The 23,522-nt window shown below is 36.3% G+C and overlaps 1 protein-coding gene across 1 annotated transcript; it reads left to right on the top strand.

Moving 5' to 3' along the window:
* Nucleotides 1-7,381: 7,381 nt before the first annotated feature.
* On the top strand, nucleotides 7,382-15,316 carry Nachrbeta1 (nicotinic acetylcholine receptor beta1). The gene is made up of 5 exons (XM_076318118.1): nucleotides 7,382-7,769; nucleotides 7,862-7,998; nucleotides 8,937-9,091; nucleotides 9,966-11,010; nucleotides 11,574-15,316. The coding sequence occupies exons 1-5, from the start codon at nucleotides 7,712-7,714 to the stop codon at nucleotides 11,736-11,738; spliced, it is 1,560 nt and encodes a 519-aa protein (XP_076174233.1). The 5' UTR covers nucleotides 7,382-7,711; the 3' UTR covers nucleotides 11,739-15,316.
* Nucleotides 15,317-23,522: the final 8,206 nt, after the last annotated feature.

Below are 23,522 nucleotides of genomic sequence, written 5' to 3'. Positions count from 1 at the left end.
ATGTCTCGGCGTATAAGGCAGGGCCTGCTAGGATGCCTTACTGATGATTCCACTAGCAGGCTCAGGACGAAACGCTCTCCCTTCCCTTTTCCCACGCTTTCCTCCTTCCTTTACCTTCGATATTTGCTAAAGCCGCGCCAAAATGGTGTAACTCCGACAACGAATGCGCCTAAGCAATGGAAAAGCAGCAGAGCAACAAGCAGGAGCCGGACAAGGCAGCACAGGACGTACCAGGAATGCAACGTAAGGCCAGTATCGTAATCTCCCCTCTCCTTAGGGTTTGACCACCGATCTACCAGAGCTGAACCAGCGACACTACCTGGGACCTTTCATCATGGGGTTACCTTTAGGACAGCAGAAGATATTACAACTCGACACGGTTGATGATCCACATCACGACTGTCCACGGACTACACTACTCCTGACCTTCTTCGACGACATTCGCCAATGCACTTACGGCACATCATGGCTAGAGCCAGTACTCTCCGCCATTGCATCGACGTCGAAAAACAAACGTGGCTCGAGTTAACATTCTCGCCACGCGTATTCCGTGATCGAGAGCTGTGGGCCTACTATGTAAAAGAAGAAGATTGATTACCGGGACAACCTTCTTCTCCTGTGCCTGTTGTGTGCTACACAGAAGAACGGAAGAAATATCATCAACGCCTCTCGGAACAATCAAGACGAGAGGGAAACTTACATCAAATATCGTTAACCACTGGCAAGAGGGTAATGTGGCGGCATTATCCACACTTGCCACCAATCTCTCCCTCCCAATATCCTGGCGGTATAAGGCAGGGCCTGCTAGAATGCCTTACTGACGAGTCCACTAGCAGGCCCGGGATGAAACGCGCCCCTACCCCCTTTTTTTTGTTTTCCTTCTTCCCTAACTTCAACACATCATTTTAAGCGTGCCAAAAATGATTGGACATTGAAACAGAGTGAGGGTCGAATAAAAATCAAAATTAACAATATTGTTTAACATAAATTAATCAAAAGCCTCGGTCGATAGATTTGTAAAACGACTAGAACGTTCGTTAAAAACGAACAAAAGTGTCTTAATAAACGTGAATTTAAATATCATTAGTTTCAGACTCACAAGACGTGTTTGTACTGGAAACTCTTAACAGCGCACGAAATTGCTACGCATCTAACTGCAACTTATGGAGTGAGTCATTAAATCAAATAAAATAAACACAATACAGATGTGTACTACGTAGTCGTACCGATGTCATTCAGCAACAGTAACAGTCACTTTAAGAGGTCATATTGAACATGTGCTGCAGACTAGTCTAAAGAGAGGTAGGTAATACTTCACTGCTGAAAACGCCTCATTACTCCGAAACTAATGATACTTGGACCCATGTTTATTAAGACTTTTTAGCTTGTTTCAACGAGTACCACATGGCCCCAAAGTTTGACATCAACTTTCAGCAACGCTGCACAGAGATTTACTGTATCGTATAAGTACTCTTTATCGATTATGCATGTATTTATCTAATTGGCCACGACCTTGACAAAGGTTAATAATTAAACATTTGTGAAAAACCTAGCGTACGCGATTAATTACTTTGATTTACGATAGTTTAACGTTGAAATTGCTACTTATGATCGATTCAATAGCTAAACTCCAACTGACTGATTTTACGATAAATATGCAACTAACTTGTTTGAATTTTGTTACGTAACTCGTGAGGTCAGTTTTAAAATGTAATTTATTTCAAAGTGTCCATACTGTTGGAATAGAACACGGTTATCGATCGGTTTACGTTAACGTTCGATTTGACGTACATAAGTAACGATTACTGTATTTAGATGGTTAATAGTGTACGGTTTAATCGAAGCAAGGCGATGACCTCAATTTAACCAATTACCCTTAGGTACACAAGTCCCGTCGGGTGACAGGAATGAAAGTTTCTTGCAAGTGATCTCGCAAGTTGCGAATTCATAAAGTAGATGACTGGAAAATATATCAAGTAAAAACCTATCAAATTGCCATCTAATAAAATACTTTCATTGCATAGCGTTCTAAACAAAAATTCGAATTTTTAAAACACGAATTACAAAGATTCGTTGGCTTTATGAATTCAATTTTGTGTCATAACAAAAGCACAATCATTAAAGAAGAAACTTATCACGAAGCACAGCTCATATTATAATGAACTCGTAATCACTTTCAAATTTTAGCACGAGGAAACTAATATCATTGTACGCTACTTCGTTGATCTTTATTATGTTATAAACTATATTGTTCTCACGAGAATACTCGTCATCTTGCAAGTGCTAAGGTCGTTAAGGACATGGACTTGAAAATTACACAGGTAAAACTATCAAATCGTTGTTTAACAAGGTTGGCTTCATGGTTCGAGGTCACAGACGAAAAATCGAAATTCCAAAATAAATATCGAATAACTCTGATCAGCTAAAACCTGGAACAGCTGGGGGCAAATGAAGTATACTTCTCACATTCCCAAGACATACAGTTACGCAGGCCTCAGCTGGTAGATGTGACCAATTTGGCCAATAGCAGAAACGTCTGACTCTACTCTGTATTTTCGTGCAAGTAGATTGCCTTATTTCGCTACAACCAATCTGATTTGCATTCCTTCCAGGTTCCAACTTACTAACGTTACACGCTACGTTCGTTTTCTTTATTATTGAACTGTTGCGACGTATCGTACGACCAGAATCATGTACACCCGGTCCACCAACAATTTCCAAAGCCGCAACTCCCGTATCGTTGTTGTTTCGTGTTCAACCTGTATCTGTATTCAGAAAGTTGGCTGTTCCAAAATAATCTATAATTGTAACTTTGGTGGTCCCACTGGCACGTGAGCAACTTCGTAGCTCCGTCGATGGTGGTGAGATGGTTAGATGTAGAACGCAGGAAATTTTACGATAATTAGCTCGTGGAACGATGACAGAGGTCTAATGGTGGACAGTCGAGCAGCAAATGAATTGGAAGTGCATCTTTGTCGGCAGGAGAGTGCACTACTAGTCTAATCCAGCTGGCCACGGTGCTTTTGAAATATTCGATATTGCGATGCCAAAGGCAACTTGTCAAACGACCATTGAAAAAGTAGCTTACCGTTTGACGTAAACTGAATACTGCGTACGTGGACAGTGAGAGTTTGACAGATCAAACGCGAACGTTTGCCCAATGGTTAACCCTTTATTTCAACCTAACAAAGTAAAGGTCACCCGATGTGGTTATCAGGAGTGGTCATTGAGGTTGCAACTGTCGATAGCGAGATGTACGTACAACTAACTCGTGACTAAAACTACCTAAGATTGTCATTGTATAGTACGAAAATTGTATTTGCTTACGAAACTTCAAAGGTGCGTTCAGAGTTTCAAATACAAATATCGGTTATGAAAAATTCGCTAGTTGTGTATCCAAAATGATCATCGGCTAATAGGTGGCTGTGATTATGGCCATTGCTCAGTTGCAGAGATAACAAAGGTTGGTGTCAAGTATTCTGGCAATTATTTTTGGCGGGAAAGGTCCGTTTAATAGGAACCCCTTACAGAAATCTTTTTTTCTCTATAGAGTATAAAATATTGGAAGAATACTATTCTATCTTCGAAATTTGCGTAAATGATCGCTCGACCTCGTCACTTACCAGCAAGATTAAATATTTAAATTTGCATTTGAAGAAAAAGTTCGTTAAGAAAGCAGAAGAGTTGAAAATTTTAATTTTTTTTTTTTTCTAGGATTTCTAGTATCGATAAAATAATGTCTTGGAAAGAGCATGCAAATAAATTTAATAATTACTGCGCAAACGGATTAAATATTATAAGGATATTAGTGGTTAAAAACTAGGGATTAAACTGTAAAATATAACCGAACGTAGTAAATCGAAACCTAACTATGCTTCGAACATTTTCGGAGTGTGCAATGTGGCAAATTCATTAAATACTCTTTGGAATTCAGGACTACGAATAGCACTAGGAGTCTCTTACGCACTAGTTCGATATCAAGCTGTTTAGCTGGATGGAAAGCAATGCTCTTCGAATATCGGAGAATGAAATTGGCATGTAACTATGTACGTATGTGAAATAGCAGCGATACTCCAAAATCCAGTACACAAACAAATATTTCATAGCAAAGACCAAGGAATTTTTAATAGAACGCGAAGAAAGTACACTCTATTGGCCATTAGGTTAAATAACGCAACTTTGTTAAAAATTAACTCGAAACCAATACAACCTTCTTCTCAAATAATAATTAAATACACAACAAACGCAAACCAATACGAACTTTATTCATATTCACGCATCCATTACAGAAGAAAGCAATTCGTTCTACAGAATGGTATCAGTAGATAATAGAAAAGAAAAGTATTTGTTCGCGAGGCAATGTTTAAAACATTCGTGCGAAGCTTGTATCATTTTGTCCATAATAGAAAACACAGAAGTATCTTATCTATTTAATATACAAAATTTAACGATTCTCCATACAACGCATAATAAGAAGAAAAAGATCAAAATATTAAAGAACGAGGGAATGCAACATCGGTAGAGAATGAAGGATCAACCGATATGGATTTTAATGATATAACAACTCTAAAGAAAGGTGAAGAAGAACGTTTTCGCGAACTACTTTAAAAAACAAACTACAGTAAACTTTCATTAAATAAATAAATAAATAAATAAATAGAAATATATAGAAAATAATCACATAAGAAACTGTAGTAGGATCACCATACATTTGCTGTTTTATGTATCGGGAATAAGCAATCGAACGAAAACCCTATAAATATAGGGATCCTACTACTATGTTAATAGTGACCACCAGAAGCCAAAACATAGTGACCACGGCAGTTCTGAAGTGGAGAATAGGTGGAACGATCGAGGAACCCCTCTTGCCTCTGTCATATCTGTCTGTCATCTTGTCTCTCACGCACAGTACGTGCGACTTTATTTCATTCTTATGATAAGGAGAAAACGCTCTTCAAGTGTGAATCCATTGTTAAAATACCCTATACAATTATACGCAAGTTCATGATCCTAAATATTTTCTCTAATCGATCTCAATCGCTTTCTTGTCTTATTTATCAGACAGCACAATGTACTTATTGATAATCTTTACATAGAATTTAATAACAACTGTAAGCGTAGCGCGCTGTATTTTAGTGGATTCCACATTTATAAAGTACATTTACGGGTAGCGAAACAGTAGTGATATCTTACGACGAAAGAATCGAAACAATTTTCCGATCAAGCGTTCTTTTCATCCTTATCGTGCCATCTAACGGCGGCAGATCCGAAATGTTTTTGTTTTTTTAAGATAGGATGTAGAACAGATACTATATCTTGCAGGAGCTCGTGTCACACAATTTGAAATATCGACCTCGCAGAATATTAGTCGCTTTGAAGCGACCTTCCGTTTCAGAACATTAATTCTACGAATTATATTCAAGCGAAGCATCGAAGTGTAGGTAATGGTAGGAAATGTAAAAAAATTGTCCTTGTATATCATTTTTAATCCTATCGAACCTGCCGGTTTGTAGAATATATTGTAACGATAAAATCTACGTATGAACTTAAAAGCAAGGTGTACATGTTTCGATTCACTTTTCTTTTCTTTGTCTGTCAACAATCAACGCCTAGTGATGAATGTACCTACGAATGTAACATTTCAATAAATTAATTTTTAGTAACACGAGTAGCTTTCTTGGTTTTCCTTTTGTTTAAATTACGTATTAAAAAAAGAGATACGAAAGTTCCAAGACTTGTTCGATCGCTCCTTCCTTAGAATATGATATTATAAAATAGGTGCCTAAGAATAAATGGGACTTTCCAAAAATCCAAATTTGGAACATTTTATAAAGCCCGTTAGGGTAACTGTATCTTTGAAAATGTTCTTAGTTTCGTTTTACCAAAATCTTCTAAATTTCATCTGTAAAAATGAATAGTACTTATCCTTATGGTATATTTTGAGAACAAAAGTCTCGATAGAATCACAAATGATACAATTTTCTACAGATTCTATCATTATCGACTTTGGAAGTTTAGTTGAATATAGTTTCTAGAATCATTCTTTTGAAACGAGGGGTCGCTTCGAAACCACTATTATATATCGAGGTCGGTATTTCAGACCTTGTGACATCACTTCCTCAAGATGAATCTTCCATTTTGTATTTGTCTGTGGTTCAGAGTCAAATGGCGAATGAACATTTCATTTATCGAGTATTCGTGTCATATACGATAAATGTTACAGGCAATGCTATTTTATGTCACATGGATTGGAGGTCCGTGAGCTATTTATCATTTCTGTGTCATTTCCAACGTTATCGATACAGACTGGAGTAAGATATTTGCGCTATAGTCGGTAAAGATTAAACCGACAGTTAAGAAAGTGCTGGTTTGAAATTTGAATCGATATGTATCGAGTAGGTGTGCCGAATGATCTGGCTACATTTGTGTCAGATCTTGCGCAGAAACCGAACACACTATGGAATACTTTCTTCGTAAATAGAACAGATTTTGAAGCTAATTTTTTATATCGTCCATAATATAGAGAATTATATTTTTACAACTGTTCGCGTACGCTCAAAAAATTCACGTTCCGCATTGAAGCTGATTTTATTGTACCAACGCTAACTCTTATTGCAAGGATCAAATCGAAATTTTAAAGTATACATATTTTTCATATTGGTCCATAGTTTATATTGGCAAATGAATTGTATAAAAAAAAATACGAAAAGTGAACATTCTTTAATATATTGCTTAAATAAATGGATACTTTGCAGAACAGTTTCAAAGCTCAAATTCATTATTCAAAAGTACGTAATTTTTATTTTAAACGACTTCGTTTTCGGTCTCATAATTTTCGAAGTATCGAGGAAAGTGTGTTTTCACCTTTAAGGGTTGATTTCACCCCCTAGATATGGATAATAGCAGATAAAAAAAAAATACGTGTGATATATTATTCGAAGAACTGTATCGTACGCAAGTTTCATTGAAATCAACTCTTGGAGCAATCACCGAAATTGAATATGTCTCCTAGGGGCAAATAAAGAATCAATTTCTTCGCTAGCTATTACAACGGAAGAAATTTAACCGATCAGGTGTATAAGCACCATACTTAGTAACGATTTAAGTATTTAATTTTCATTTCTAGTTTTCAATTTCGTGTCCAACACAGTTAACATTTTATTTTGCTCGAAATCGATAACGTTGCAAGCGACACGGAAGTGGTAAAGGAGGTGTGTGTGCCACACCAAATCCCATCGAATGCCCTATCTATTCTATACTTGGTACGTGGTACGACCACGTTCTCCCGACTTGTCCAGAATTCGTCGATAAAGCAGATTGCTGAGCAACGAGGAGACCATCCGGATCGCGTATCTGCGAAGAGTCTCGCTCATGGGCAACCTTGGCTAATCATCCCCCTGAACGTTGATCCTCGAATTGTACCCTTAGTCGCGCGTTTCAAATTCAAAACGTCGCTCGGGAAAAGGGAACGGTGCACCGAAAGGTCGTTCGAAAGGACACGGAGAAACGGTAGCTTCGATTCGAACCGAGACAACGACAGCGAAAGGGTTGCTAATTAATTCGGCAACCATGGAGCAGGGTGTGTGCCGACGGATCGGACGGCAAGAAAGGAAATGCACTTATTGGCCAGCGTCTGCGTTCTCATATTGATCCGTGGCGGTGGCTGTGGAGTACGGGTGTCTACGGGTGTAACACCTAAAACCTTCCCAAAATGCATTTTTATTTGCGGCTCGTGCGTTTTCTTTTCGTCTCCGCGATTTTCTGCGTCGGTGAGAAACCGTGGGACTCTTGTCGCTGGACGATGTTTCGCGTAATCGTTCGCGGATCCTTTCAACGCGTATTAATCGCTGTCGTTTTTCAGGCCTCTGTTCCGAAGATGAGGAAAGGTTGGTGCGAGATCTGTTTAGAGGATACAACAAACTCATCAGGCCCGTACAGAATATGACGGAGAAGGTTCACGTGAATTTCGGACTGGCCTTCGTGCAGCTGATCAACGTGGTGAGAGTTTACGATCGGTATTTAAACATTTTTTTTTTTTTTTTTTTTTTGCGAACGAGTTTCGTGCGACACACACGGCACTCTTGGTTTTCGAGGTGTCGTTCGTCGTACACGCGAAGTAACTCGATGACGATCGTCTTCGACGCGAATCGCCCGTGCAAACAAGGCTGGACTCAGGTATCGGAAAACAATAGTTCGAAAAAGTCGTAGACACGGTATTTCGTTGTGTATGTCGTTCCGTTTCGATTTATTTTCTTACGATCGAGTGTCGTTACTTCTGATATATTATACGACAAAATTTCGCAGGAAACTATTGGTATATTTTATCTCTGTAGGTGCGATATACATATTTTAATAACATAAAAATAAACCAAACGGAGCAGACGATACAAATATTCGAGACGATCGAAGTTTCGATCCTATCGTTGGGGGCCTTTTAATTTATTAATATAATCAGTGGCACGATAAAACGAAGTATTATATATATGTATATTTATACAAAGTACATCGATAAATGTTTGCCGATCGGGTTTGTCGGTAGTTGTGTTTAAAAATGTTTCAAACCAAGGAAACGATACATTAGAAATATCCGAGAAAAAGGAATATTTTATAATTAAAGCACAATTATTTTATCGTTCTGTAAATGTAAATAAGCAACTTCTTGATAAATTTTTAGTCGAAAAAATGACTGGATATTTTTTAAATTAATGTTACACAAATTGGATAGAACTTGCGCGTATATTTTGTATACATCACAATATATTTATAATAAATATTCGTAATATCCAAAATACCTGTTTCGACTGTTCTATTCTTGTATTTGTTCGTGAAGAACAATATCGCGAATGTTACTTATATTTCGTTAGCGTTACTGTACTGTGCGTGACACGTAAAATGTATAGAATTTATTATAAATAATAATGGAAATTATTCTCTAGAATGAAAAAAATCAAATCATGAAGTCGAACGTGTGGTTGAGATTTATCTGGACGGACTATCAACTACAATGGGACGAGGCGGACTATGGTGGAATTGGAGTTCTCAGGTTACCACCCGATAAAGTTTGGAAACCAGACATTGTATTATTTAACAAGTATGTATCAGAATAATTTGAAATCCTCGTTATCACAGTTTCTTGCGTTACAACGCGCCCTCCAAGGTACTCTAATTCCCAAAATGTCGCACAAAGAACGAGAAACGATCGAAGAAGGAAGATGTAACAGCGAAATTAATTATCATTGTAACTGTAGACACTATTAAATGCAATCCGTGTGCATTATACTCGGTTTGGAAATATCGTTTATTCTTTACGAATTTAGCTGATTGAAGAAGATAGTTTTCTTAGAACAGATTTTACGCATCTTTGACAGCGAACGAATATTTCTCATTCTATAATACTTCCAATTTTGCAACGTTTAGGGTTTCGTTTTCGAGAAAATTCTAATCTTTACATTTTGTCCTTAACCGTACAACTTATCTTCTTTGCTCTTAATCCGTTTCAATCGGTTACACTGTGTCAATAAAACCGGTTGTAGCAATCGTAAATACATACGGTAAAAGCATTAAGAGTTTGCAATACGAATGCAAAAGCATCAGACGAGTATTATAAGCAACAATGTTCGAATCGTCACCATCCAGATGGAAGAGCGGTACAGAGAACGGAGCGTGGATCAATCCAGTGTTATTCGTTCCATAATTATCATACACCTGGCAATGGTGGATCTGAAAATTTCAACACAGCAGTTCTCCAATACACTTGCTAATAATTTCCAAATAATTTCTCATTTATCAGTACACAGGTAACCCAGAGGTGTCCAGTGGAACCGTGCTCGAAAGAATTAATTGAAAGTCGATCTTTTCGAAAACGAAACCTCGAACGAAACCCCGTTTCAATTTAATTATTACGGATACACCCTGTATATTTCTTCACTGACACCGAAAATTGTAACTCACCGACCTACTTTCAGCGCCGATGGTAATTACGAAGTACGTTACAAGAGCAACGTCTTAATTTATCCGAACGGTGATGTTCTCTGGGTACCTCCAGCGATCTATCAGAGCTCCTGCACGATCGACGTCACGTACTTCCCCTTCGATCAACAGACCTGCATCATGAAATTCGGATCGTGGACCTTCAACGGTGACCAAGTGTCGCTGGCCTTGTACAACAACAAGAATTTCGTGGACCTGTCCGATTACTGGAAAAGCGGTACTTGGGACATCATCAATGTCCCGGCGTACCTGAATACGTACCGTGGTGGTTTCCCCACGGAAACTGACATCACCTTCTACATCATAATCAGACGCAAGACCCTGTTCTACACGGTGAACTTGATCCTTCCCACTGTTCTGATCTCCTTCCTTTGCGTGTTGGTCTTTTACCTTCCGGCGGAAGCCGGCGAGAAGGTGACTCTCGGAATCAGCATTCTTCTCTCTTTGGTCGTGTTTCTGTTACTGGTCAGCAAGATACTGCCACCTACGTCTTTGGTACTACCGTTGATCGCCAAATATCTCCTGTTCACCTTCATCATGAACACCGTCAGTATCCTGGTAACGGTGATCATCATCAACTGGAATTTCCGTGGACCCAGAACGCATAGAATGCCGCAGCTGATCAGGAAGATTTTCCTCAAGTACCTGCCAATCATTCTGCTCATGAGGAGACCCAAGAAGACTCGTCTCAGGTGGATGATGGAGATTCCGAACGTGACCTTGCCGACTTCTACTTATTCGGGAAGCCCGACAGAGTTGCCGAAACATCTACCAGCCTCGTTGGCCAAATCCAAGATGGAAGTAATGGAGTTGTCCGATCTTCACCATCCGAACTGTAAGATCAACAGAAAGGTGCACCATACCACCAGTAGTTCCAGCGCTACTGGTGGTGAAGGTTTAGCCGATAGAAGAGGGTCCGAGAGCTCGGATTCGGTACTTCTCAGCCCAGAAGCTAGCAAAGCTACCGAGGCTGTTGAGTTCATTGCTGAACATTTGAGGAACGAGGACTTGTATATACAGGTAAGTCGATTACCTTCACGTTATCATTTGATTCGAAGTTCTTGTTGGATATCTTGCAACGAAAAATCGATACAATAGTTTTTGTCTTTGTTCTTCTGTATTCTATATTCTGTATTCTATATTCAGATAAGTGTTTGTACACACTGATCCTTTTTTTATCCAGGGACGTCATCGACGTTTGTTCGAATCGTAACGTGAAAAATAGAAAGATTCGATACTCCAACGTTGTACTTGTTATTTTATAGCACCCGCGATAGTAATTGTAGAATATATTAATGTTCGCAAGTATCGAAAGGAACGTTGTAAATTTATAATAATCGGTTGTTCCCGAGTTTACGTCGACCAAAGGAAGTTACTTCAGAAATATAAATGTTAATCGATCGTTTTGTAGAATATTGTATTAATTTGGAGTAGCTTAAAGTTTTTCTTCGAAATAATGCCAATATTCGGTCGTAGTCGGAGGTTTGAATATTCTAAAACGGTGGAAAGAATAACGAAATAAAAATGAACTTCGATCGAGATATTTTTAGAACCGTTAAACAGATTCGTTTGTTTCCTTCCAGACAAGAGAAGATTGGAAATACGTAGCGATGGTGATCGATCGACTGCAGCTTTATGTTTTCTTCATCGTAACAACTGCGGGTACCATTGGGATCCTGATGGACGCGCCACATATTTTCGAATACGTGGACCAGGATCGTATCATAGAGATATATCGTGGAAAGTAATTCCGAGTTAGCGAATTATAAACGGTGTGCCATCCCCGCGAACATTTTCGTTGAAGAAATTTATCGAATTCGATTCCTTTGTTTCGATGAAAGTACACCCTAGGTCGAATCGAGCACTCGAGACGAATTTACTATCGGGACGTATCGTGAAACGTTACGAGTGTCATTTTACGTTACAATTCGTAGTTAAGAAACCATCGAAGAGTTTAGAAAATCGCGAAGCATCTCTTCGATAATTCCGATGTAGCTGGTTAACTTGACTTGTTTCCTCTTTGAATTCAAGTTATTGGTTTTCTCGTTTTGTAGATTTCTTTCGTGGTCGTTTATTCATCTCGATCTTCCGTAACGATCGATCGTTTCTTCGTTTCATACTCGTGAATGACTATCAACGATCAAGCATTGTACTTATGAATTTGGCAAGGAACAAAGCTCAATGGCACTCGTAGTATAGAAACGTACCACCTAAATTAATTAAATTAAGTATTAGAGTATTGCCAATAATATTGAATCCGTTAAATTCCCCCTCTTTATTACTTACGATCGAAGCTTTTAAAATTGAAATTTTACAATGTAAAACTATTGCGATTTCGAGTCGTTTCATCCCCCGTAAGTGAAGAGAAATTTTACTTAAAATGTTTGTCGGTAATACACGACATACATACATTGGTTTACGATGTCTTAGAGTTGATCATGGCTGCCTCCACGATTAATTGTCTTCCTTGGAAACCTTCATCACGAGCATGCTAAAGTGAATGCGAAATAAATGCAAATCCAGTTAGGAATTCACTGTTAAATTAATCTCCCATCGATCGCGCATACTAGATGAGTAACTTGGTTAATTGAAAAACGGATAAGCATAGAGCGTAGACGTCAAATAATTTTGATATTAATCGTGCGAACTACCGTTGCCATTATTGTAATCTTTAGCAGGACTCGTGTTTGATAACTCATCCCGTCGCAATATCGAAGGGTCGTGACAACTCGTTTCATTAACTAACGGACTCGTTTTCAATTGTTTCGACTTCACCTTTGAGAAAATCAAACGTCGTGGAAAATTCTACAGAACGATTACAATCGTATCAAGGTTTCGTTTTTAAGACACACCCTTTGAATATTCAATTTTCGCATTGCTGTTCCACGCGTTTTTACTTATTACATATTTCTGAATGTTCACCGAAAATTCGAAGCTGCTCGATATTTCGAGGAGAGTTCAAAATGTTTCAGTTGTTTACATTTTTCCAATATCAAGCGCACATTAGAAGTACAATGTCACGACCCTGCGTTCTTAATCGTTATAAAAGAAAGGATAAAAAAAAAAAAATGTATCGTACATCAATATACGAAGATAATCATAATCACTCTACATGTATATTGTGCAGAAGATTGTTAAACGGTCATGTTTTCTCTAATAGAAAGTTTGCTCCACTTGCAAAGAATGTTTATGGTTGCTGGTTAAAGGTCGTTGATTTTCTCGTATATATTGCCTACAGTTGTGCCTCGCGAATCAGCCCATTGTTACAAGTGATGTTATTGTATATACTATAAAAGAAGCTTTGATTTTATTACGCGAATCTCCATCACAGCGAAGCGAAAGCGCGGCAATTTTAAACCGTACTTTAACATCGATTTCGTTCTGAATCGAAATTTTCATTTACATCGACAACTCGAAAGAATCACTCCGGAAGTAATTGCATGTCGTTTTGATAATTTTATACTTGAAGGTAAATCGTAAATCGAACTTCCCGAAAGGATCGGAAAGACGATCCGAGCTTTATGAATTTTGAATCGTAACGCTAACACGAAAATATACTTTCCGTGTCCAGACAAAGAAGATCGATTCGGAGAGTAACGTTCGGGTCGAGTGTGAAGAATATTAAAAAAAAAAAAAAGAAAAAAATGAACCGTGATTTTAACGAGAATCATCGTTAAACGTTTGCGATTCGTTGTCCTTGACGCTTGTACGGAAACTTGATGTGTACGAAAACACTGCTCGCAATTAGAGCGACGAATTAATTCCTTGATAGAGTGACACGTGTCTTCCTTGAACAAGATACAATAACTAGAGTTTAGATCCCGAGAATGAAGTAACTAGATTATGCTTATTGATTTCTATACATTTTACTTCTATATATTTTATAGTCTTGTTCATTCAAGAATGCGAAGGATGACTGTGTATGAGAATCATAATGAGACGATTTTAAAGACATTTTGCGACTTACGTGCAATTGAAGATGTCAGTTTTAATTCGACACAAATTCAATATTTCCTACGCAATACAAAGAACTTTATTCTTTCGCAGTACGAGCCGGATGACACTTTAACGACTCGTTGATCTCAGTTTTTGTGGATTTTTAAGGGTTAGATAATATTCGATTTCCGCTTAAATAGGAGACAATTTATAGTATAATAGGTATACGTAAATCTTAAACGTACTCCGTTTGAATGATTTCAATGAGCGGTAGTACCTATCGGGCTCAAAGTATTATACATACAACTCGAGCGAGGAAACCAGCGTTATATCTTTTATTAGAATATTCTATTCGGTCGTGATTTTGAATTCCTTCTTTAAAATTTGATATTTTTTCGAACGCGAAGTTCTCCGTTTCGATAAATGTAATTCGTTTTAAAAATTTCCCATTTGTGCAAGTTTTCGTACTAGAGAGTTCGTAACATTTTTAGTATTCTGTTCCTATGCTTGATCGCTTAATCACCGTGTAAGTTGCATACGAGAATTTTTACAATAAATGCGAGTCTCCTACTTTAATGTTTACGAGGTCTTGCTCCTGACATCTTCGATTAACCCTAGAATACTAATGTATGTAATTTTTACGTTTCTTACGTTTTTCTACCTTCCTCTAAACTTTGACATCTAATTCAACGATAATTGTTTAAGTTTTAAAAATGTAATAACTACTATGAACATATACATTTATAATTATTATAAATAAGAATAATAAATGCGACTATAAAAAAAACAACATTAGAATTCTGGGGTTAATGTCATTTTATATACAGTGTGTCCCGTTATTTGTGGAACTCGCTTCAAGAGTTGAACGTACAGTTAAAAACAACGAAAACTAATTCGTATGTTTATACATATATCTTACTTGTCCTTGTTTCTGAGATATAACGAATTTTGTGTTATCCGATTATCTTTATAGAAGATGTTCAATATGACCACTTTGCATTTCCAGACATGTCTGTAGACGTCTCGTCATTGATCTGATTACTTTCTCAATGATTTCTGGTGTTTCTTGAATTTGTTGAAAACATTGTTCTATTCTGAACTGTAGTATTTCAATATTTTTAATAAGCATTGCACCCACAAGTATTTTAAGTGTGTAAGTAAAAAAAGAGAGTTCGCTCTGTTTATTAAATTTCTTATATCTCGTAAACGAAGACAGGTATGAAATATGTTTATATGACCTTTTCTATGATAAAAGAAATAACTTCTAAAGTGAGTCCCGTAAATTTTAGGAGACTCTGTATGTCTGGATTCTTAAATAATTATAAATTTTCTCGCAAGTTGGACCTAAAGAATGTTAGCGAATAACGTGTGTTACTGATCCCTTTTTTCTTAAAAACTTTTATTCGATGAACACAGATCGCAAGTGCACGTAAAGAATTCTCTCATTGATTCTCACGAACAGTGGTTGGAAGCTTATTCCATTTTAGCTGTAAAAGTAATTGTTCGCGATTAACGTTGAAATAAAATAAATTCAATTATTTTATCAGCGTTGCAACAATCAGTGGAACATGTTGAAATTAGACGCACATTCGCGCGACGTTGACAAAGCGAAACATCAATCGACGGGAAATTTTACTCATTCCTTCCAATTACTATAAAGAAATTTAGTAAATTTTGCATTACTGAATTCAAACATGAAAGTCAGATACTTCCATCGTCCACTAATATTTAAGAAAAGGTAAGAAAAGTTTGCTAAATTTAAATAGGTACGCGAATTTAAATTTCTGAAAATTGAAATTTCTTTCCTACGCTGATAAGTATACGAGACACTCTTTTTTTCCAATAAAGTAACAGATCACACCGAATTATGTTGTTAATCACATGCAAGAATTGGTTTGTTTCAAATTCGAAAACAAGTTAATCTGTTTCACGAGATTCTTTAATAGCAGAGATCCGAGAACTGTGGATATTCTTGAAAAAATTGTTTAACGAAACGTTAAACGTCGACAAAATTGTTCATGACGATTGTGATCTTGGCAATTATTCGTGAACGAGCATTGGTACGTCAAATATATGACTGTAAGACACTCATTGGTATCGATACCTTGGTCGATCTCGATGAAGCTACCTACAATGCCGGTGAAACATTGAAATGATTTTCAAAATAATAATTCACACTCGGTAACGTCTAACAGTGACTTATTGTAAGCGTAAATTTCTCTGTAAATTTTTTATCTCGAGTATGGCGTTTCGCACGAGTTTACCATTCATTAATAGGAATTGAGAGTACGACCGAGCTAGTCGTATCCAAGTCCCTGGGTATCGCTCAAGGGCGATCATTTAAAAAATAAGGGTGTCCCTTTACGTCCAAAGCGTAAACCCTGGCGCGATAACTGCAATTAAATTGTTTGTCTACTAGAGAAAAGGATGATCGTATAAGCGAACGTATCGGGTTGTTTCGTAAGTCTTTGCGTGTATGTAACTCTGCAAACGTTTTATGTAAACATTCATAAACATACTTTTACCGAATCAAAGTACAAGATGTCCATTTATTGACTTCAATCTTCTGTCAGTCATTGAAGCGAGTTCGAATAAAATATATGCATCAAAATGTCAAGTATTACCAATATATCGCATATCGAAACATCTGTAGATAATATGTGGATCATCTATAGCAAATTCTATTGCTTATATACTGTACACGCATGGGTAATATATAGCCCATGACTGTAGCAATATATTGACTATACTTTCAAGAAGGATCATATTAAGCATACTCTGCTTTTCGTATTTGATAAAGAATTACACATACCTGTGAATGTTGTCGTTAGTATTGGCAAAATTTGTGGGTAGTATTTATTCAAAAATTAGAACTCAAAGACGTGTTTTAATAAATAAATTGACCGATTTCTTTGATACAGATATCGATAATTAACGTCATTGAAAGGAAGAACCACCAATCTATGAACGATCTATTAATATTTTTGGTGTATCTATGCATATTTTTCTCAAGTACAATTTATTTGAACACAGGTATACTCAAAGACTTATCGACTAGCCCGAACTTTACTTAACATGTAAAGAATAAGAACAGAAAGAATTGTTTAGCGAGAAATTTGTACTTTATTATGTACAAGAGACGCGGCGAATAAATTTGTGCAAGAAATTCATTTCCCATTGCTAGAAGTAATTTAAGATAGATTGTTAGGTAGTTCTTTTTACAAGGAAATAAAGATTACGAAACAAATTAAATATACCTATAATTCCACGTGCATTGTGTACCTACCTTTCCCACGAATTAATTTTATTGTTATGCGATAAATATGAATAATGTAAATTGAAAGGAGTAGTAGACCGAGGAATACAATTAACGATCTGTCTGAAACATTTTGTTCCACTTAAAGATAACGAAATTATTCAGATGATCGGTTTCAAGTTCATCACCTTCGATAATTCGAATACGTAAAATTAAACGAGGAAGATAGAAATCTGATCGCGATAGACCCAGTTGAGAAACAAATATTCGTATCGGTAAAAATAGCTAATGAAAAACTATTTCTCTTTGAAAGAAATTTGTAAAATCGATGATATAATGTTCAAATTGAACGCAATCGTACGAGCATTATCGGTAATGAAAGTGAAGAAGAAGGAAATGGAAGACGTTTATTTTCATTTCATTTATTTCAACAATTTCATAATAACGTAATAATGTTAATAATATTACAATGCGGCGATTATGTGCTCACCAGTTAACAGGGATTTTCATATCGATCAACGTTTCTGCCTCGAAAAAGAGCCCAGCGTAGAAATATAACAAATTTATTATTATTATTCTTACTCTTATTATTATTATTATTATAATTATTATTATTATTTTTTATTATTATTACATTATTATTACCTTAATTAACGTTCTTCAATATGAATTTACTAATATCAGGCCAGGCTGTTGTCGAGGCATAATTAAAAATCAAGTGAGATCGAGGGTGAGTCAGTTCAATTGCATCGTCCCACCAGGGTCTACGGAAAAGGGAGTATCTCTTTTTCAATACTTTATTTTCATTCCTTTGTTTTTTCTCTCAATAATTTGCAAAGTAACGCAAATATTTTATTCAATACATTCCCCCCGCCCCCTCACTCCTATTCCTTCTCTCCCTCCCCCTCTCTCTTTCTCTTTCTCTCTCCCCATTTCTCTTTATATTTCTCCCCTCTCTCTCCCTCCCCTTCTCTCTCTACACACTCTCGCTTGAAATATTTCTGTTTACCTTTCATTAGAGACTCGCTCGGAATTATTAGCTTCGCAACGACTTTGACGACTGGTGTAACGGTGGACAACAAGAGACGATCCTTCGTTAAAATATATCGAGGAAGAAAAAGGCATAGGTAGAGAAGATATAGATCGTGCATTTTGTATTTTATCGGTCTCTTTGTCGCATGGTTTTTTTCTCTTTTTTCCAGCATTTTCTACACCATCCCATCTCCTTCCACTTAATCTTGTTTTCGTCATCAGTGTTCATCTTCTTGTTCGGCGTTCTCTTTTCGTTCGCCTTTGCTTCGTTAAGTTCAATAGGTTATTCCGAGATAATTAGGTATTAGTTTTCTTTCTTTAGTTTAGAGAGAAAATGATCTCGATAAAGTTTGACCCTAATCTCTAGTAGACTACCTCTGAATCATCCCTATAATTACTGTTCGAAGTATAACTACGTCTCTATTGATTACAGGCTAACTTTAATATTCAGTTAATCGATTATTGATTCATTTAGGTTAGTTTAGTTTAGTTTAGTTTATTTATTTCCTCTCTGTGTGTATTACGAATATGACTTTAGCATTCAATATTTTAAATATGTATAGATTATGTTTAATGGTACACGTTTAATAGTACATTTTTTTTTTTTTTTGCTTTTTTCCTTTTTTAAATTTAGATCTTATTTCACTCGTTTCACTTTTATGCGATTATTATTATTATTTATTTCCGAGCGTAGATGTTTCCACATTATTTCTTTTTCTTCTCCTTCGTTTCACTCGGTTTCTGACTACTGACCATCTTAAGGAAGGTTCTCTTTTAGCGCAGGAAAACAGAGGAGATTTTCTCGGTGAATCGTTTTGTGGTGAAATATTCAATATAGTGGGAGAATTTTTAAAGTCGATTTTGTTCTTCGAAACGAAGGGAACGAGAGTTGTCTGTTGGAAGCGATTGGAGTTGATTTCTGTTTTCACGTTGTTCCTTGTACCGTATTACGAGTGTCCCTTTATAAAAATTCATTTTAAATTCAGTTGGCTGTGACACGTTTTTCCTTATTATTATTACCGTTAAAAATTACGTTATCCCTCTCGTAAAGAGTTGCACCCGGTGACTTTTCCCTCGCTAAATCGCGCGGATCTCGAACTTTGAGACCTTTGGACGCGATCGAAATTTCTAGATTATCACTATTCTTTCGTCTACTTTTGAGCAAAATAATCGAAAAAATTGCACGAAATCCGTAGTGGCTGTAACGAAAGAATTTTCGGCAATGATTAGCGAAAAAGAAATAATTTGATTACAGTTTCCACTGAATTTTTAATCGATGCCTTTGGCGATACAATAACAGAAAAGATAGCAATTTATCAGTTGCTTGTTCTTCAAAAATATTGAATTCACTGAATTATCATAGGTTGTCTTGTTGTAAATTTGATCGATTACTGTCATTATCCTACTCATAATCGTAGAGACTTAACAAACTGGAAATGCTTCCTTCGTAAGTACCAATAAATATATTTGCACATTCTTTTCACCTTTATTATGAAATTTTGAAAAATCTATTCGAAAGTTTTGGAAAATTTGAATCAGGCATCGATTTTCTCTTTCTAAGAAGGAATTTAGCGTAGTACCTTTCATAAAACAGGTTTCTAACTGCAATATCATTTTTCAAACACAAAAGCAACAAATCTTCTGATTTCTGTACTAAATACGTTGAAAACGAATTCTCCTAAAGAAGCAACAAGCTCTAAGAAAAACTCCTCTATTGTGCGTACTTGCGCGGTGCGAATATGAAAAATGCTGAAAATATTGACAAAAGTTCCATTTCTAAATAATTTCTGCACAGTTGCATAAATGCCTTCCTTGAATTTATATACCTTAAAAATTCTATTCGTTGGCACTTAAACATAAGTTCGGTATCTTTTAAAGAATATTCCAATTTCCCATTAATTTCACACCTGTACGAGTTCAATGACTGTAGTAACGAGAAAGAAAATATTTTCCGTTAAATCTAGAATTATTTTTTGCACATTTCGAAGTATTGCAACGTGTATCCGATGCGTTGAAGTGTACGTAAAAGTTTATTTCCTTGTATACTTGTGATACATACTAAAAGTTGAAAATAGTTTGAACGCAGTGCTTGCCGGGAGAATTTATTTTACTCTTTTATCCTGTACACGGAGAACAAAATCATTTTCATTTCAGTTCCGATAAAATCTGTGCTTCTCGTGTCTGTCCCACAATTATACGAGTCGCGCGAGTTTTCTCAAAATTCTCTTTCGTAAGAGGCATCTTTTTTTTGCCATATCTTCGGAAATATCATTGAGAACGAATCGAAAAGAAATTGTATTAGCAAGCTAGCGTAAAGATTTCTCCTTCTCTAGAAAAATACCGGAAAATAGAGAACACGTTTCATCCGCAATCGCTCAGAAAACTTTTTACTTTTTAAATCGTCCGCAACACGTTCCTCTACTACATGACTTGCGTACAAAAACGATACACAATTATCACTACGAGCCTATTTACCTCGGATCGATTAAACATGCCCACCGAACGTCTCGATTGTTTGCAACGAATCGCTCAACACTCTCGTCTAATGTACAAGTCTTCCTCCTTCGTTCACAAATCACGTTTCAACCCTCGTTGGCAAAAAATGGCTAATTCTTGATATCTGTTTTACTTTGAATCAGAAATGGGCCAAATTTTTATTGAATAAAAGTAATCGTAGAATAAATTATTTCTCAACGAACGAATAACAATTTAACCGTCCGATTAAACAGCATTTACCTGTGAGGAAGCATTAAAGAATTGATCGTGTGTAAACAGAATGCGTATTCTAATGTATTGAGCGAGTTTTTTATAAATTTGACAAACGAAATATTAAATTATATTGGTAGATGGAGCAATTGGCTAAACATGTTTGTTTGTCTTTGAAACTTTATAGTCGATTCTCTTTGGAAAAATTTGTTTCAATGGCTTTTTGTTTTAAGAAGTGTCGAAACGCCAATGAAAAAAGGAAATTGAAATTATTGAAATTACCGAATTCGTTAAAAGGTATGAATCGATGCAGTGTTATTTTTCATCGTAACAGCAATAACTCTCAAACGATCAGAAATAAATTACATTTGATTCAAATATATGCACCATTCTTTTTTTTATAAAAAAATCTTTGCATTTAATTCGATTGAAAATTTGTATTCGACCAAAATTACGTTACGTCAGTTGAGATCCAATATAGGAAAGAATTTTTTGAATTAAATAATCTTATAGAGCATGTAGTTTGAAGAACACAAATTTATTTTTTTTTTCAAAACTTCAACCTCTATTGCGTGTCTCACACGTTTAGTTTTCAAGTTGGATTAATTTATATAAATGTATGCCGTGAGTTTTCAGAATTAAAATATATCGAAAAGTATATTCGGTTGCTTCTTTATCCCCTCTATCGTCCACTATTGTTAATTAAAATTTACCGTTGTATAGTACTTAACGAATGAATGACAAATGCAAAAGTACGTACTTTTAATTTCGATTTTTATCATTTTACCAATACGGTTGTTCGTTTGTCACATTTGGTTGAGAATAAAAAGAAACGTTTGATAAAAGGAGAGATATTTATCTTTTCATTTTTATAGTCGGAAAGTGTATTCGTGTCTTGAAAGAAAAGAGTGTGGAAACATAATCGAAAAGAAAACCGTGTACCCGTTAACCTATTTAACTCAGCACGAAACGTTATCGTTTCACCTAATGTCTGCCGTGCGAGGGTTAAACACCCTGTCTACCTTCCTCGTTAAGTAAGCGTCCGCTCGGTCCGAGGCTCGATAAATTACATTTTAAAGATAGCTAAAAATTTGGCACTTGAACATTGCGCGTGTCCGCTAATCTTTTATTCTAATTCAGAATTCAGGCTGCCGTGACGGTCCGCGGCAGTGTCTCGCAGAACTTTGCTTCGTTTTCAGCCAGATCGCGTTGTTCTTCTTTCGTTTTCTTGCGGTTGTCACGTCGCAGCGAGAGCAAGATTGATCAACCGAGAGCAAGGTTAATCGCTTATGACGCGAAACTACCAGCGAAAACCTAGCCCCGAAAGTAACCAATCTACGTCCTAACGTGCATTCTTTCGCATCCTAGCCAAACGTCTGCGTTGTAAATGTAACGCATCGACTTTGGTCGCGTTTCAAGGGACTAAAAATTGGAGAGAAAGAGAGAGAAACGACGTCGAGCGTGAAAATGTCCGCGAACAATCGACACGGATTATCGTTACACCGAATACAATAACGGGGAGCTGACCGCGAACGACCGATCCGTCTCGTCTTCCCTCCTTTTTTCAATTTTACACCCTACGTGTTCTCGGTATCATGCATCTCGTCGCGTTACATACATACAACGTACGTATATGCATAATGTATGTGTATGCACAAGGTGCGGCCGAAATGATAAATGTCTGATTTGGCTTGTCATTCGAGGAGCGAATTCTCGTTTTCGAAAAGCATCGATTTAACAACTTCTTCGAGTGTGCGTTGCCCTTTTCTTGCTGACGAATTGTGACAATTATATAACGTAGAGTTTTCCAAAGTGGAAACCGCGATCCCCCAATGGGAGCCCCTTTAACATTGAAAAATGTAAATAATTTAAACTCAAGTGGTAATACTTTGATCGTAGGAGTATATTTCTCTCTGATCGTTTGAAATATACCATCTACTGAAAAATGTAAATAATTTAAATTTGAGTGGTAACACTTTGATTATAGGAGTATATTTCTCTCTCATCGTTTGAAATATACCATCTACCTTATTTAATAAAAACGTTTTAGTTAGCAAAGGAAATTATACAATAATATAATTCGACCAGAGGTTTTCTTTAAATGTATATCATTTTCTACGTGGGACGAATAAGCATTCAATCGATCAGAGTCGATCGAAACTACTTAATTGTGAAGTAATACAAATAAACGTAATAAAAATGTTAAAGTTTCCCATTTTTAGGAGGATACTCTTTAAAACTTTGGAAACCACTGGTTTAACGCAAGCTGTTAACCAGGGATGCATTCTTCCCTGTTTTAATGTTTCTTCTCGATATTTGGTTCAATATGTTCCAGGACTCTATAACGCGATGCGAGTGGTTTTTATACATTTGATATAATAAGGGAAAACTTTCACATTATTCACAAAATAATCAACGAATAATTATTAAAAAGTGAATCTATATTGTTTAATTTATGCGATTGCAATTATATTCTAAATTGTTTGGGAAGTCAATGTACAATTTGTGTTGAGTAAAGTTAATAATCTGGAGATATTTTTGTTTCATATTACAAAATTAAGAATCGTTAAAATTTCAATATTTAGAGAACAACCGAAATCGA

The sequence above is a fragment of the Ptiloglossa arizonensis genome, chromosome 8 (assembly GCF_051014685.1).
Source record: "Ptiloglossa arizonensis isolate GNS036 chromosome 8, iyPtiAriz1_principal, whole genome shotgun sequence".
Classification (NCBI taxonomy): domain Eukaryota; kingdom Metazoa; phylum Arthropoda; class Insecta; order Hymenoptera; family Colletidae; genus Ptiloglossa; species Ptiloglossa arizonensis.
The sequence above is the reverse complement of the archived record's forward strand: the minus strand, read 5'-3'. Positions and strand labels throughout refer to the sequence as shown.

Excerpts from the sequence above, each read along its gene's own strand:
- Nachrbeta1 (XM_076318118.1), top strand. The coding sequence starts at position 7,712 with ATGCATTTTTATTTGCGGCTCGTGCGTTTTCTTTTCGTCTCCGCGATT. Across the intron at positions 9,092-9,965 it reads GACATTGTATTATTTAACAA|CGCCGATGGTAATTACGAAG; the intron begins GTATGTATCAGA and ends ACCTACTTTCAG. Across the intron at positions 11,011-11,573 it reads ACGAGGACTTGTATATACAG|ACAAGAGAAGATTGGAAATA; the intron begins GTAAGTCGATTA and ends GTTTCCTTCCAG.